Source organism: Zalophus californianus, chromosome 12 (genome assembly GCF_009762305.2).
Source record: "Zalophus californianus isolate mZalCal1 chromosome 12, mZalCal1.pri.v2, whole genome shotgun sequence".
Lineage (NCBI taxonomy): Eukaryota > Metazoa > Chordata > Mammalia > Carnivora > Otariidae > Zalophus > Zalophus californianus.
The window spans coordinates 25,969,723-25,987,111 of NC_045606.1; the positions used below are offsets into that span (position 1 = coordinate 25,969,723).

The 17,389-nt window shown below is 35.8% G+C and overlaps 1 protein-coding gene across 8 annotated transcripts in view; it reads right to left on the minus strand.

Annotated features, from left to right (window-relative positions):
- CACNA2D1 (calcium voltage-gated channel auxiliary subunit alpha2delta 1) overlaps positions 1 to 17,389 on the minus strand; it is a 479,784-nt gene that overhangs the window by 358,964 nt on the left and 103,431 nt on the right. For all 8 annotated transcript variants that reach the window (XM_027573790.2, XM_027573786.2, XM_027573787.2 and 5 more), the window contains exon 3: positions 13,992 to 14,108. In XM_027573790.2, coding sequence (XP_027429591.1) covers positions 13,992 to 14,108 — 117 coding nt within the window. The remainder of the gene's footprint in view (positions 1 to 13,991; positions 14,109 to 17,389) is intronic.

Consider the following 17,389-nt stretch of genomic DNA (forward strand, 5'->3'; position numbering starts at 1 on the left):
CTCATGCACAGTGTGGCACGCTGGCTCCCTGCCTATGGCTGAGATCATGCAGGCGAGACAGAGCAGATGAGCTGGTATGTGTAATCAGCAACTGCAACTCTTAGACTGAGTTTTTTTTTTTTTAAATAAATCTGGAAGACAGATGTTTGCCCCAGCCAGCCTGTTAATTTTGCACTGATTATGTTGCCAACAACAAAGGCGCTAATCTGTAGAGAACAGTATGAGTTTTTGACATTATTATAATAATTAAAAATATATCTATCATTTAAAATTAATTCCTGTTTTAGGAACCGTATTTAACTTATTATACGGGGCCAAAGGCAACCTTGTCACTCCCACCTGAGTCTATGAGAAGCCCTGCTATTTAAAAACAAATATAAAAAAGGGGAAAAAGGAAAGAGTAGAAAAAATAAAGATTTCTATTTCCTTAAAAGAAAAGTATAAATGCCCCGTATGTTTTTTGACTCAACCATTTATATGACTTAATTCTAGTAAAATAAAAATCAAACATTTTTCCATATATAAAGATGTGCTATAAATAGTATTAGTATTGTCTATATGAAAAATATAGAAACAGTGTCTCTCAATAGGAGACTGGCTAAATAAACAATATATTAATATAATTAAAATACTACAAAGCTATTGAAAATAATTATATGCATTTAGTATCTAGTGACATAAACATCTCCATGAAATATTGGTAAATAACACACACACACACACACACACACACACACTATGGCCTTAAAGGGTAATCACCAAACTAAAAAGAAAAAAAAAAGTCATTTACTCTAGTGGACTCTTAAGAGAATTTTTGTTTTCATCTTACACTATATTTTCATATAGTTTAAATTATTTACAACAAGGATACACTTGTATATTTACCAATATAAGTTGAAAATATATCAGAATCATCTAACATACATATCATCTACCATACAACCCAGAGGGACTAAAAAACAGCTCTTGCTGTTGGATCACATGCAAATGAAAAATGGTTAACTTGTAGTTGTACTGTGATTTTTTCTGAGCGCTCCCTTATAAATTACCATCTTCAATTCCGGCCTCTATGTTTTAAGGAAGTTGGAGAATAAATATTTGATAAGTTCCAGAATACAGTACAAAATGAAAAAATAATAGGAAACATGTCCATATATAGAGGAAAACTAAAGAAACCAGGGTTCCTTAGGTTACAGAGCTTAGCATACTAAAAGGCATAGGCTTTAAAGAGTTAGACATACCTGGGTTTAAAATCTCTTCCACTTGGTACTCTTGAGTTAGTTAGCTTTGGCCTTGTTAGGTAACACCTCTGATCTTCAGACACTGTAATGTACCTGCCACATAAGCTTGAATTTGATAATATGTGTAAAGAATTTAAAACAATGCCCAGCAATACTGACCATTCAGCAAATAAAAATCATCATTATTTGCTAAGAACACTAAGCTAGGATGAGTCGATGGTCTCTACCACCCTCCCAATACACACACAAACACAAAATGAGATATTCTTGTAAGGAGAAGGCCAGTTGAAATTCAATGCACATAGAAAACAGAAAACAAAATAGCTTTAAATTAGACAAGGACGTGGATGTTAGAAATAATTTCTTGAAAAACAAGCTAAGCAACTCTAACAGGGTATTACAACTGTGGAAGCTTCCTCACTAAAAATGTTTGAGAAAAGAACAACACCCTCCCTAACCTTGGTGCTTTAGATATTTACCTGCCTGAGAGAAGGCCAGAAAAATGAATTCCCCAAATTCCTTCAAGATTTATGGTTCTATGATATTTTAATTAAAATTAATAGGGCTTTCCGTCATTCTAATGGTAGATTGTGTCAGGGGATTTTAAGGAAGGCACAGACAGCTCATCTTTGCAAATGCAGTTTTCGATTTTATTAGCTCTAAAAAATTATTGAGAATAGATTAAGAAAAAACCTCATGTATATAAAAAAAAAAAAAAGAAAAGAAAGCTGGGCTGCCAATCTTGTAAAGGGTTTCTTCTACCTGCATGTTACTCAGTAAAAGCTAGAAAATGAATTCACCAAAGAAGGTTTAGAGTTTATATAATTCTGTGATAGGATAATACAGGGTTCATGGATAAAAAGATAAAGGAGACATCACTGGATTTAAAAAACAAAGTTAAGAACATTCAGGAATCAGACCACTACTGGAAGTTCAACTCTATAAAAGGCTAAAATGGTGTTTACAGTAAACACTCCTCGATCAGATTTCCTTTAAATCTATGGCATGCTGTGAAATTCCATTACAGATTCTATTATGTTAATCAAAGAGGGTGGCCTTAGATTAGCCAGGTTTCTCTAGATTTATTTTTATGCCAAACATCATACTAGCACATTTAAATCAGAGCAGTTCTATCATGCTATTGGGACAAGTTTGTAATTTCATAAAACAAAAAGAGAAAGAAAAATGGAATTTTTTTTTTTTTTGGCCTCACTTTGAGATAATCTTCTAACAATCGCTATAGGTTTCATAAACTCCCAAGTCACCAGGTAAAGATTGATGACGATCATCCTATGAACAGCACTGGACAAATCCCATGTCCAGTTCCAGTCCTACCACTAATCGCCTGTGTGCAAGGCTGGCCAGCTTCATGGGTGGGCCACTTGTGCAGTCGGATTGAGCCCTTTGCTCACTCAGGCAGACCCCACCAACTGGTATAACACTCTGGCTGCCATCTTAAAATTCTTAATCACTTTTTAAGCAGGGCCTCACATTTTCATTTTGTACTGGGCCCCACAAATTACATAGTTATTCCTGCCTATATGAGCTTTGCAGGTCACTTCATGCATCAAATTCTCATTTCCTAAATGCAATCAACAAACCCAACACTCTTTTACACTAATTTTTTCAAGTGTTGCATTATTAAAGCACATATTACCTTGTCAAATGGTCAACAGAGTAAGGCTCTTACTGATACTTTAAATATTACTTTTAGATCCTAGGGAATTAAGGACTATGGAAATCACATTTCCAAAAGACGTTTCTTTTCCTATAAAGAGACTATAACTGTCGCCTGAAACCTTTCCTTGTTTGAACACCTTCCATTAAAAAATTAGGTTCACTAAACCATTCATCGTGCTCTGCAAGTTAAAGGGATATTTGGCAACTACCTTTCTTTCAAAAATGTCTTTGTTTAGACAGTCATTTAGTGAAGACACTACTTCATGGAATGAGGGAGAGAGAAAATACTCTCCCACCAAGCAATTTACAACAGAAAGTGTTGTTTCAAAACGCTTCACTGCTAACCTTTAAAGAATATATTAATCAGAACAGAATACGATAAAAATCAAACTACTGAGTGTGGTAGAGAGTAGCCTCACAGTCACAGGGCATATGGATCTGTTTCCCTCTTAGTGTCATTTAAGAGGCCTAAACACAGCCCTGGATGCTTCACCATCCCTTCTGTTTGGACCCAAATTCCTATCGTTATAATTACATTAGATTTAAAAACCCATAAAGATGCTCCTAAAGTGTGTAACCTGAGAGAGGAAATGTGATGGTATTTCTAGAGATTCCCATTTGACACATTAACAAATGGCATTGAGAAATACAGGCATCTCCCATTTAAGCCAGTAATCTGCTTCAGAAAAATCTGATATTTTAGGGCGCCTGGGTGGCTCAGTTGGTTAAGCAACTGCCTTCGGCTCAGGTCATGATCCTGGAGTCCCAGGATCGAGTCCCGCATCGGGCTCCCTGCTCAGCAGGGAGTCTGCTTCTCCCTCTGACCCTTCCCCCTCTCATGCTCTCTCTCTCTCTCTCATTCTCTCTCTCAAACAAATAAATAAAATCTTAAAAAAAAAAAAAAAAAAAAAAACAGAAAAATCTGATATTTTGAGTGAAAATTCTGATAGTCTATCATTTATTACATTGAATGGAAACAAATCCATAGTGTATTGGTATCAATCCACACCCCCAACTTCTGAAAACCTAAGTAAAAACAGTACCATATGCACTTATCAAATGCCCAAGTACAGTGAAAAATGTAAGAAACTCTTAGAGGAGTGTAAAGTGCTACAAACACTCCTTCCTGACAAAAAGATAAACAGGACTGTTAACAATCAGCCCTGCTTGGCCTCTCAATGCCAACAGAAAGCATGCAGGCCTCCTTGGTTGGCACCTACACAGGATTCTGATGTGCTGCTAATTGCATTTGGAATTTAAATCAAGACTCTTCCCAGATATCACATTATTTAAAAAATATTGAGTTTGAAGGCTCTAAATATAAATAGTTGCCTTATAGGCATCAGCAAAAAATAAATAAATAAAACCAAGAAACAAAAATATCTTACTGAGAAATCGGTCTACTCTGTGAAAATTGGATTTCAAAAATCCAGAGTCATTCTATTTCAAAAACATTAACTGGAAAGACATTCCACAGGTTGGGTATGCCTGTGTTTTATTTAGTAGTGAAATTAATGTTTGAAGTATGTGTTCGATGCTACGGGGCAAACAAAAGAGATGAAGATGCTGACATTACAGTAGTTACATCCAAAGGTACCATGAGACCCCATGAAAGGTATAATGTCACCCTTACAGAGAAACTTAACCTGACTGGACAAATGACACGTAAATATATGTTGGCTAAGATTACTGAGATGTCACTGAGGTGAGAAATATGGTGCACAGAGCTAAAAGCTATATAACCTAAAAACAAGAATTCAAGCCCAAATATCTCACTCTATGTAAGACTTGGTCAAGACCTTTAATTTTTCTGACTTTCAGGTGAGTTTTCCAATGCACTGTGAAGATTAAACAAGTTAACATAGTAAGTTTTTAAACTAATAGAGGTACACAGGAAACACCAAATATTTTGTAGATATACATAAGTGGTTTTGAACTATTTGCCAAAATTTTTTAATTCTCTGAACTTTCCCTTTCTCATCTGAAAATGAAAATAATTATATCAACTTTGCAGAATATAAATTGTGTTAGAAATATATGGGAAGAGCCCAGCAAAGTGTTTGGACCTTAGCAGATATTCATTAAGTGCTAATTATTAATTTGCTCAGCACTATTAAAACTCTAAAAACTCTCATTCTTTTCCATCTAAGTAACCTGCTCACTCACTCATGCCTCAACCTTGTTATCACTAGAATTTCCACCATTTACCACAATTTCTTGTTTCTCCAATGTTCCCTATAAACTTACACTTTATCCACATAAAAATGTCTACTCTCTTGAACTTGTCATTCTTGACCATCCTAGACCCTGGTTCACGATTTCAAATATTTCAACTACCGCCAACTAATTCTTAAGTATTCTTAAGTATATACAATGTATTCTGCCAATCTTCAACCCAAGATGGATTTGACAGTCCTTTCAACTAATACCACTCACATTGTGCCAAGCCTTGTTACAGAAAGCTAATTTGATTTTGCATATAACCATTACTATTGAAGGAGGGGGACTCTATATAATACATACATACATACATACATACATACATACATACATACATTCATATATACCAGCAATGTTTTCCTCTCTTTCCTCTGCTTCTTTAAAATGAATTTTCTCTAAACATTCTTCCCTAAAACACACACTAAATCTTGAAAACGTCTTCATGTAGACACCAGTTGGCTGTATATACATTTTAATTAAAGGTACCACATTTCATACTTCCTTTTGTAGACAGGGATTAGAAGTGAGATGGACACAGAAATAACAGAATGGGACTTCTGGAAATCTTTTGAGCTACCTACCTCCAGATTTCTTGTTACATGGGAGAAAATAAACCTGCTCTCTGTTTAAATCACCCGTTAGTTGGCTTGAGGATTAATCATTTTTGAACACAACTTTAATCCTTACATATTCCCTAACTTTTCCATTCAGCACCGTATACACAACTTTCATACCTAAAAACAATCTCAACTAATCAACTAAAATATCTAATCGAGGCTAAAAATTAAAAGTCTAAGCTTAGCTTAAAATTTATTAGTAGTCCCATTCTCAGCTTGGGACTGGTTCGGGCTGAGAAACTTCAGGAGTTTCAGGTTAAGGAGTGTGGGAGATTTCTATTTCCACTCTCTGAGCTTTTCCTCCTGATCCCCTCTGGACCCGGCTTACCAGCTCACAGGTGCTGATTTTAGCAACAGCACTATGAGAACCTGGCAATGGAAGGCCCTTTCTTGACTGTAATTATGTGTTGGTCTTCTCTGGGAGTGGCGAATGTTCAACACTGATCTGTTCCCCTTAGGGTGCTTTCCGCATTGTTTGAAGCGAGGCAGTTCATACAACTCCAATGCCACACTTCTGGCTACCATTTATAGCCCTACCCCTCAATTCCCATCCAGGAGGGCACATCTACCCTCTTTCTGCTAAACTGGCTTTGGCACTGGCAGGAAGCCCTATTGGATCAAGACACAGACCAGCTCTGTCCCATAAGGCCTACCTCTGCTGTGTGTGAGCTTATACCCAACGAAGCCACCTTTCATGGCTCAGCCACCAGGCCAGCATGTCTAGCCTCAGCACTTCATTTTTTAGCATCTGGAGGTATGTATCAAATCCAAATAAATAAAAGTAATCTCAGCTTTGCAAAACAAATAGTGGACTACCTGGTCCCTTTACCACTCAGAGTCAAAGGGATATGTATAAGCAATCTGAGTAATCCTCACAAAGACATTTATACTAACATTAAAGAGAAGAGTAAGCACACTTTTCTTCTGGGAACACAGAAATAGCACAACATGCCATACGTTTTCCAAAGTAATTTCTCTCGTTCTCATCAATCTGGATAAACTTATAACTGCAAGATAAATTTTGGACTAATGGTCAAAACACACACACACACACACACACACATATTTCTGAAAGCTCTTTCAAATTCATATGCAGCTTAGGACCTCATTTTTAGAATATGAAGGTATTTTATGCCTTCTGTTTTTTCTCAATGTTAGGAAGGCCCTAGGTTTTATTTATCAGCCATTTCATTTACCCACAACAAGACTCTTTTCACTTTTTTTTACTCTGATCTCCCAAGTGTTTAGTATAGTCCTGAAGACCCCACAGCCCCTTCATTCTTTGTATAAAATATTAACTTCCACTTTACCAAGAGAGAAGTAGTCATCCAGTATGACTTTCAGATTTTCTGTATCTGCAAAGTCCTTATTCATATATAATATCCCTTTGGTCTCAAGTGAAAAATACCATTATCTTTTCAAAGATAAATCGCATGACTCTGATCTTCTCTGTGCCTGCTTTTTTAGAATCAATCTTCAACACTCAGACTTTTTTTCTTATTTTCAGATGTCATAGGTTCCTCCCCTTCTGTCTATAAACATGCTTATATGCCCTCCATTCTCAAAAACAAACAGAAAAGAAAAACAGTCTTTAATAGTACTCCATGTTTCAGGGCACCTGGGTGGCTCAGTCGCTAAGCGTCTGCCTTCGGCTCGGGTCGTGATCCTAGGGTCCTGGGATCGAGCCCCATGTCGGGCTCCCTGCTCCGCGGGAAGCCTGCTTCTCCCTCTCCCACTCCCCCTGCTTGTGTTCCCTCTCTCACTGTGTCTCTCTCTGTCAAATAAATAAATAAAATCTTTAAAAAAAAAAATAGTACTCCATGTTTCTCTTGCACTGTGCTACCAAATTTCATGAAAACACAAATTTCTTGACAATTTCTCACAACCTAATCACTTTTTACCAGTGTAGTCTTTATTCTATTCCAATACATTTTAATGAATCTGTTCTCACACAAGTAAACCAGTGACTCCTAATACCCAAATACAATATATTTTTTATTCTTCTTTGAGTCTATCAAGAATTTCACATTTCCTCCTGTATCTCTTTACCACTTCTCTGAGCCCAATTTTCTGAAATTTCTTCCTTTACCTCCAAGTTAAAATCTCTAGAGATAAAGGCCAGGAATCTGCGTTTTAGCAAACTCTAGAGGCATTTCTGACAAACATGAGAGAGACAGAACTATGGGCTTAGGAGCTAAAGAAACATTAAAAAAAAAACACACACAATTTGATTAAACAACAATAATCTAATCCTTCCAGAAGAAGAATCCTACTTTAAGAGTCATTGAAAACATTTGTCATATTCTTCTTTTCATTATCTAATCATAAGCTCAATATCAAGGTTGAAAAAAAGAGTTGGGCATATCACGGTATTTAAATATAATTTAATTATAATAAATTGGAGTAGTTTTAATTAAAGTTGTCAGGACACCAGAGGGAGACAGGATACACCATAATCGGAAAAGTGTCACTACAGAAATTCAGTTATTATAATTTTGATCCTATTTTCTTTAAGCAAAATGCCTGGAAACCTTCATTTACTCAGCAGATCTCCTTGGCCGTGCAAGTTGACGAACCACGAGACCAATGATTTCATTCACCTCCATCTTTCAGAAGGTACCACTAGAAGCTGGATCATTTTGTTGAAGAGCTTTCTCCCATGAACTATTCATGTACAGTTGCAGATTTTTCAGCCTAGAGCAGGTTGGTAACAATGTTAAATGATTATTGTGGTTTTGGGGGGAGTTTTTTGGAGGTTTTGGGGTCTTCTTCTGGAGGGGGTTGTTGCTTGCAAACACTCTTTTATTGGAGTCTGTTTTAGAATAATGCAATAATGTTAGCAGTTAATAATGTTAATGTGGATTAATGTTAATAATCATCACATTGAGCCATTTTCTGAGACATAGATGTAACAAGTGCCAGAAAAATAGTCATTTAGCAGGTGATTTTGGAAATAAAATGGTTGAAATTAACTAATGATGTAATGTATGGTGATTAACATAATAAAATTTTTTTAAAAAATAGTTGAAATTACTAGTGTGGGCTTAGAGGGGGAAAAAAAACTGTAGACAGATATCCTAAAATTGAATTCCACCACTACCTCATGTTACCTGGACAAGACACTGGTCTTGTCTGAGTTTCCTCATTTATAAAACAAGAATAAGTAGATGTTCAATGTGCTACTTCACAGGCTTTCTGTAAGAGCCTAATGAATATCAATCATCAGAAACATGTTTTTATATGGTCATAAAGACAAAACAAAACAAAAACACAACTATTTAAGTGCAAAAATCTGTTTTGCTTTTATAAAACACATAGTTTTAGGACAAAAGCAACTAAAACTTTTTATTTTGATTTCTCTTTCAGTTCTAAGGCTGGTTGAAGGAACAGATAAAAAGACCACAGCATAAAATGAGTGTGAATAAAATGTCAAAATCAATGCTGAAATTGAAAAAAAGAAAATCTTGGTAGGAATAGTTTAGAGTCAAACTACAAACAAATGCAAGATAAACAAAAAGCAATAAAATTAGTTTTAAATCAGCAAGCTGTTGATTTTAAAATGTAAGGTTCAAAACCATAAAATCTGTGTACATGCATGCATAATAAAATATATCGCAGATATTGAAAATTAATCATTCCACTAAATGGAAGGAAGGCAGGAAAGAAAGAAGAAAGGAAGGAAGAAAAAAAACTCCAGTTCTTTAAAAAAAAACAACAAAAAACTGAATTATCAACCAAACTGGCAATTTCTTTAGTAGATATGTAAGTAAACAACCAATTCAAGTTAATTCTTCATCTTAGGTTGCTGATCTTGATACTGTAGAAGAGTAGAGGTTTAAAATTTTCTCACACTCAAATAAAAAAGAAAAATTATTCAATTCCTGTATATTTTACTTCATTGAGTCATTTTCTGAAGATGGCTAATTGACATAGGAGTCACTTAAAAAAAATTCATAGCCTTCCAGAATATTCTATCAACTAGAATATCCAATTCTTTTTTTTTACTAACCCATTAAAGATTTTATTTATTTGTTTATTTATTTTTTCTATCTTAGGAATTTTTCCTTTTATTCTTTAATTAAAATTCAATTAATTAACATATAATGTATTATTAGTTTCAGAGATAGAGTTCAGTGATTCATCAGTCTTATATAATACCCAGAGCTCATTACATCACAGGCCCTCCTTCATGTCCATCACCCAGTTACCCCATCCTGCCACCCCCTTCCCCTCCAGCAACCCTCAGTTTGTTTCCTATGGTTAAGAGTCTCTTACGGTTTGTCTCCCTCTCTGATTTCCTTTTGTTTCATTTTTCCCTCCCTTCCCCTATGATCCCCTGTTTTGTTTCTTAAATTCCACATATGAGTGAGGTCATATAATAATTGTCTTTCTCTGATTGACTTATTTTGCTTAGCATAATACCCTCTAGTTCCATCCACGTTGTTGCAAATTTCATTTTCTGATGACTGAGTAGTATTCCATTGTATATATATACCACATCTTCTTTATCCATTCATCTGTTGATGGACACCTAGGCTCTTTCCTTAGTTTGGCTATAGTGGGCATTGCTGCTATAGACATTGGGGTACAGGATCTGGATCTGGATCACTACCTTTGTATTTTGGGGGGGTAAATACCTAGTAGTGCAATTCTTTTTTTTATTGTTATGTTACTCACCATACATTACATCATTAGTTTTTGATGTGGTGTTCCATGATTCATTGTTTGCGTATAACACCCACTGCTCCATGCAGTACGTGCCCTCTTTAATACCCATCACCGGGCTAACCCATACCCCCACCCCCCTCCCCTCTAGAACCCTCAGTTTGTTTCTCAGAGTCCACAGTCTCTCATGGTTCGTCTCCTAGTGGTGCAATTCTTAATCAATCTGAATGAACAGTAATTTATAGCAAACTCCCTAGCTTTCATTTCTTCCTCTTTATGATTATACACTTTTTTCAGGCCAAAGGATATATTTGTATAGTAGATAAGAATGCAGATCTTAAAGTCAGACACACCTGAATTTGAATGCTCTTCCACTCTTGCTAATTCAAAGTATAGTTTTTATACTGGAAGTATCAGTATCACCTGGGAGCTTATTAGAAATGTAGCATCTCTAGCCAGGTCCACTGAATAAGCTTGTACATTTTAACAAGAGCCACAGGTGAACTAACACTCATTAAAATTTAAGAAGCACTGACATACATTAGTTATCAGATAAATTTCCTTGAGCCAGTCAGAGGATTTCTCAAAGACTCAGTTTTCTCATTGAAAAAATGATACTAATAATGATGTCAAGAGCTTAGTATTACTATGAGAAATAATTAGATAATGCTACTTAGTAAATACTCATAAGGTCTAACTGGTATTAAATTTTATCTACCTCAAATTTGTACATTCACGTATCTTCCAGTATATTTACTTGTGGAATTACATTGGCATCCCACCCAGATAAATTAAGTTCTTTTAGTCAAGAAGTCACCCTGAGTATAAGCCTACAACAAAAATAGAAGTTAATTAATAATGCCATCTTGCTTTCATTTACAGCACAATGTAGCACCTGTTTTTCAATTAGTCTCAAAACATTTCCCTTTGAAACAATGTGTTTTCTGTTTTTGTAGAGTCAAAAAGTTAAATAAAGAATTTAGTCTGAAAACAAACATGACTCTTCCTCCTTGACATATAATCTAACTAATTCCACATTTAATTAGTCATTATGATTTCTGTATTCTGCCATTCATACATTTAGGATAGTCACTGATGCCCCATAGGACTCAAATAATGTACCAGGTGTCTAGAGCTTCAATTCCAAATGATAAAAAAGAAAGTCTCAATAGACTCCATTTTAATCCAATTAAGGCAAGATACATCATATTTCATTCTGTGATCATTTTTCATGGGACTCTGATGTCCGGATTTACCTACTTCTTACATTTGGAGGAAAAGGTAAGCTGATAAAAATTAATAAAATTGGAATCCTTTTCCATTGTCATTGAGTGAATATTAATCACTTAAGTAGAAAGTACATATCTTATTTTTATTAAACTTTTATTGAAAACACACTTTACATTTGTAAATGATGCATAAAAATGATATTCAGAAATGCAAAATTGAAGAGAAGAATGCTTTGAATCTTTCAGTAATGAAAACTTATTTTACCATGGATAACTCATGCATATATTTCTTAAAAATTAAATGTTTCAACTTCTGGCAACATGGCATTTCAAATATTCCAAAGAACTCGCCTTTTACGTTACAACAAGATCCTGGATATTTTAAGGAACATAAAGATTTATATGTGCCAAAAAAGCAGGCAAAATTTCTGAGTGCCAAGATATATATAAAATATAGTAAACTAAAAATCTGGACTGTGAGTGATAAGTAAACAGGAAATTTAGAGTTGTCCTGGGACAAATTCTTGTAACAGTGCTGTGATTTGTAGACTAAGAGAAGCTAAACATAAGCTCCAGCACTATATCTAACAAAAGATGTACAGAAACTTTAGAAAGAAATTTTAAAATATTATTGAACAGAATAAAAAGTTGCTCAATAGCAAGAATAGAAGGACAAAATACCATAATGATATCAATCTTCCCAATTTGGTCTGAGTCAATGCATTACCAATCAAAATTCCAGGAAAGATTTTCTTGGATAATGACATGCTGAATCTAAAACTTAAAATTACATGTGAAGGTTCAAGAATGCTCAAGATCCTTCTGAAGAATATGGTGAGGGACTGGGCCTGCCAGAAATCGAGCTTGATAATTGAAGCTCACTGGGGTAATGCAAGCTAATACACGGCCCTGGGAAAATTGGTTAGAAAAACATTTAATTTAAAGTGCAACCTAACACTATATACTGACATTAGTCGCAGGTAGATTAAATAAATCTGAAAGACACAGACCTTTTTAGAATAAAATATATAAGAAATGTTTACAGTCTCAGGATAGGGAAGGATTTCTTAAAACACACATCCTGAAATACTAATAACTTTTTTAAAAGGTGACTGTGACTACATTAAAATTAAGAGCATATTTTATCAAAATACACCATCAGAACAATGAAAAGACAAGTCACAAGCAAGACACAAAAAGATATTTGCATTACACAGAACTTAAATGAGTTACCATCAAGAATACATAAGCTACAAATCAATTTAAAAAATTAAAATGTGCAAAAGATATGAACAGATATTTCACTGAAGAAACAAAAACGACGAATGGATATAAAATAAGATGTCTGCCTCATTACTAAGAAGTAGAGGTTCTACTTTACATCCATTTGATGGCCTACAATTAAGAAGTCTGACATGGCCATTTATTGGCCAGAATACAGATCAATGGGGACTCATATACAGCTGGTGGAGGTATAAACTGATACAATTTTGGAAAACAATTTTCATACTTTGTGAGTACCCTACAGTCAATTAATTCTCCTATCCTGTATATAACACCCTACAGGTACCCTTGCATTTATGTACCAGGAGACTTGTTCAAGAAAATTCAGCGGTAGCACTCATAGTAACACTCATCTGGAGATAATTCAAATAATAATTTGCCAACAGAGAATAAGTGAACCAATTGAGATATGCCCTCATAAAATAATTTTTAACTGTGAATAAGAGTGAATTAAAGCTACGTGCAAACACCCAGATAAATCACACACACACCTAACGTTGAGGGAAGAAAGCAGGTCGCCGATGGTTACCTACACTACCACATGATTTTAATAAATCTGAAAAACAAGCAAACTAACAACCACTATGCTCTGCAAAACATTTATGTGAGGTACATCTATTTTTAAAAAGAAAACAAATGAGTAACCAAATATCTAGCGTTTTGGCCACCTCTGGCGGGGAGGCAGAGTGAGAGCAAAAGAGACGATTATAAAGGCAGCTTGAAGGTTGCTGGCAATATTCGTGGGTTTTACATTGTATCATAGATTTAAACATGATTAATATGCCTCATAACTTACATATGGATAAAGAGACGTATGTACCAATTAAACACACTGTTCCTAGGTTATAAAACCATCTAACATAAAAAATAAACTAATAATTAGAAATACACTGATTATTTTGGGTTCCACAATTTAACTGTGTTCTCTCACCTTTTATGAACACGTTACATGGACATCGTTTCCAAGGTAAAGGAAGCATACTAAAGAAAATAAAGTATGAAAAATAAACAAGTAATGGGAAATAATAAAATGTGCAGATCCAATTTAAACTCACCACCAGAGCTTTAGATCTATTGCTTAGAAGTTTCTCAATATCCCTGGCTGCAATTTCCACCAGCTGCCGTGCATTATTTGGTTCCACGGTATACAAATCCTGATACTTCTCATAAATCTGCATGAAGAGAAAAGAAAATTAGTAAGAATAATAATTGCTTATGTGGTTCACAAGTTCATGGTAGAATGTATTTTAAACCATAAACAATGATTAGAAAACCATAAACAATCTTTCCTTTCTTCATTTTGATCTTTTTGGAATTTGGATGTGTCAAAAATATGTATGTGTAAATAAAAATTCGCTGTAAGACCACCAGCTAGCCAAAACAGCATGCCACGTGAACAGGCTGTAAAATATCTTGTAGCACAATGATCTGTGTATGCAATTTTTTTAAAGGATTTTTTTTTTTAAGATTTTATTTATTTATTTGACAGAGAGAGTATAAGCAGGGGGAGTGGCAGAGGCAGAGGGAGAAGCAGGCTCCCGCGGAGCAGGGAGCCCAATGCAGGGCTCCATCCCAGGACCCCGGGATCATGACCTGAGCCGAAGGCAGACGCTTAACCGACTGAGTCACACGGGCACCCCTCTGTATGCAATTTGTGACTTGAAATTGTACCTCCCTGAATTCAAAACCTGGTATTAACTGCCATCGGGTTTTTTGTTTGTTTGTTTTTTAAAGAAAAGGCCATGCTGGAAAACAGTAGGATGGAAGGTCAGACTTGGCGGATGTGTGCAGCAAACCAAGGTAGGAGGAAGGGGAAAGAGCAAGGATGTATTGAAGGATACTTCCCACGGTTATCCCTAGCTACAACCACTGAGATTAAAGCGTATGCTGCTAAACCTTATGAAGAGAGGGAGAGGGAGACAGAGAAGAGAGAGGGGCAGGGAGAGAGGGAGTGCAAGAGAGAGAGAATGAAGCCCCTGCTAAGGTTCATCCATGTAACACAGAGAGCTTTATGACACAGAGGGGTTGAAGGTCACTAAGGTCTACGTTAAAGTTCGGTTAAATAAATCTAAAATAGTGTAAATGTTTTTCATTAGCAAACTGAATCTTTGGGGTTTTGTTTTCATTGAATCACTGAATCAAACTATGCTGAAAGTAAGCTAGGCAGCAAAAGAAGCCTATAATTTTGCCTCACATCAGTGTCTACAGAAGGATTTCCCTGGAGTGGCATCAGATGCACCCATTTTGCAGAGCCTGCACACTCCTGGAGGGGGGGCGAGGTGGGGAGGGAGAAGAATTAAAGAATGTGGGGTGAGGGGAAAGAGCGACCATGCTTGTGGCTACAGGGCTGAGCTGAGTAGGAAATCCCTTATGCATCCAACAGATGGGTTGCACATGCATGACTAAACCATCTTTGAAAGCCAGGGCCTGGCAGGTTTTTACTGTCTTTGGAGAAGTGAATCCAGGCACATTCAGGAACCAGTTTAACCCTGCTTTTTCTGGCAGAACTCCAGCTTCTTCAATACTACCAACAGGTCCTACAGCCCGGTTCCAGTGGACCACAGATGCTTCTGGTAAACACTGGTTTCAAATATACACAGATGTGTATGCTACCATTTATTTGTAACCGGACACGTTAGTTTTACATGAAGTTTTCATTTTTTTAAGTGACTCAAAATTAATCATTTTAAAAGATTTAAATCAAGCTTTGAATCCTAAATTTTTTTGACTTATTCAAACTACGAGGTTTTTCTCATAGTCATTTAAATTTTGACCCTGTAGGTTTACCATCCCAACTATTCAAGGCACGGTCATCTAGTCACATAAAATCCCCATATTCAGTTTTATTTGGGATTCCTGCATATTACTGGATTGCTTACACTTTCTGCTGAGGGGCAGATTATTGAGTCCTATTTTAAAGACCAGGTTGTCCATGAACAACTCCATCCAGCCCAAGGCTCTCTCTTTCATTTTAGCCTAAGATGACATCCAGGAACATGAATTCCTGAAAAGATTAATTGATTTGGGGTACAAACAGATAAACCTCAACATCACTGTAATTGATCCAGGACATTTAGTTCTTTGCAGTAAAACCGATAAAGCTAAGTGGAGCGAAAGTCAGGTGTGCTCTGCGCTATTAATATCGTGTTCACTTCTGTATGAAGTCTGACCTTCTTCCTGTGGTATAGGGACTACAACAGAATTCAGAGTTGGTAGAGATCAGTTCCAAATATACAATCTGTACTTTGCATTATGTACTAAACGTAATGTCACTTATTAAGTCACTACCTACAAATGCCAGATTTATTATAAATTCTTTAAAGAACGGATGGATTATGAATCAGAAACAATTCAGTTGAAGTATATGAAGATCCTCTCAAATATTTACAGAATATTCTCTCAAATTGATTCTAGGGTAATTTTTTAATGCTTAGAAAATTTAAAAAAAAAGACAGTACCTAATTCACAAATAAACTTTAAATAAATGAAGTTAAAGAAACTTACATCTACAGTCTCAATACAAATTTCCCGTTGTACTTTGTAAGGTATAAAACCACATTTGAAATGTTTCTTGGTAATAAAAATGAATTAAAACCATGTAACTGCCCCACGAAGAGAACTAGTTCTTGCTTCTGTTTTTTTTTTAAGATTTTATTATTTATTCATTTGAGAGAGAGAGAGATAGCACAAGCACAAGCGGGGGGGGGGGGGGCAGAGGGAGAAGCAGACTCCCTACTGAGCAGGGAGGCCCAATGCGTGCTCGATCCCAGGACCTGGAGATCATGACCTGAGCCTATGGCAAACGTTTAACCACCTGAGCCACCCAGGCTCCCCTTGCTTCTGGTTTTAAAGAATATAATATTCTTTGTTGTTGCAAGAGGTACTGCGAAGGCTCTCAAAAGTCTCCTGGTATATGTTTAGTAAAAGTTTTCAGAGGAGAAGGGCTCAAGTTCATTTTTAAGATTATATGATATATTTTTACAAAGTACATACATTTATAATTCTTCTGGCCACAAAATAAACCCCATTTCTAAAATATTTAACATGTTAACATGGTTTTTTAAAACAGAACCTTAAGAATATTTTGTTTTCTGTTCCCAGTCCTTTTTTTCTTTTTTTTAAGACTTTATTTGAGAGAGAGAGCACACAAGCATGGAGAGAGGCAGAGGGCAAAGGAGAAACAGGTTCCCCACTGAGCAGGGAGCCCAACACGGGGCTCGATCTCAGGATCTCAGGATCACGACCTGAGCCAAAGGCAGATGCTTAACTGACTGAGCCACCCAGGTGTCCCTTTTTTCCCTTTTTAAAAAAAATAATAGTCTGTTTTACCATTTTATCTAATCTCTTTCCAGAAAAAAATAAATAAAACAAAAGAACATAGTGAAAATAATATGAGTTTCTGATACCAGACAGAGCTCCATGCAAATCATATGTCAATTCCTCTTGCACTGTG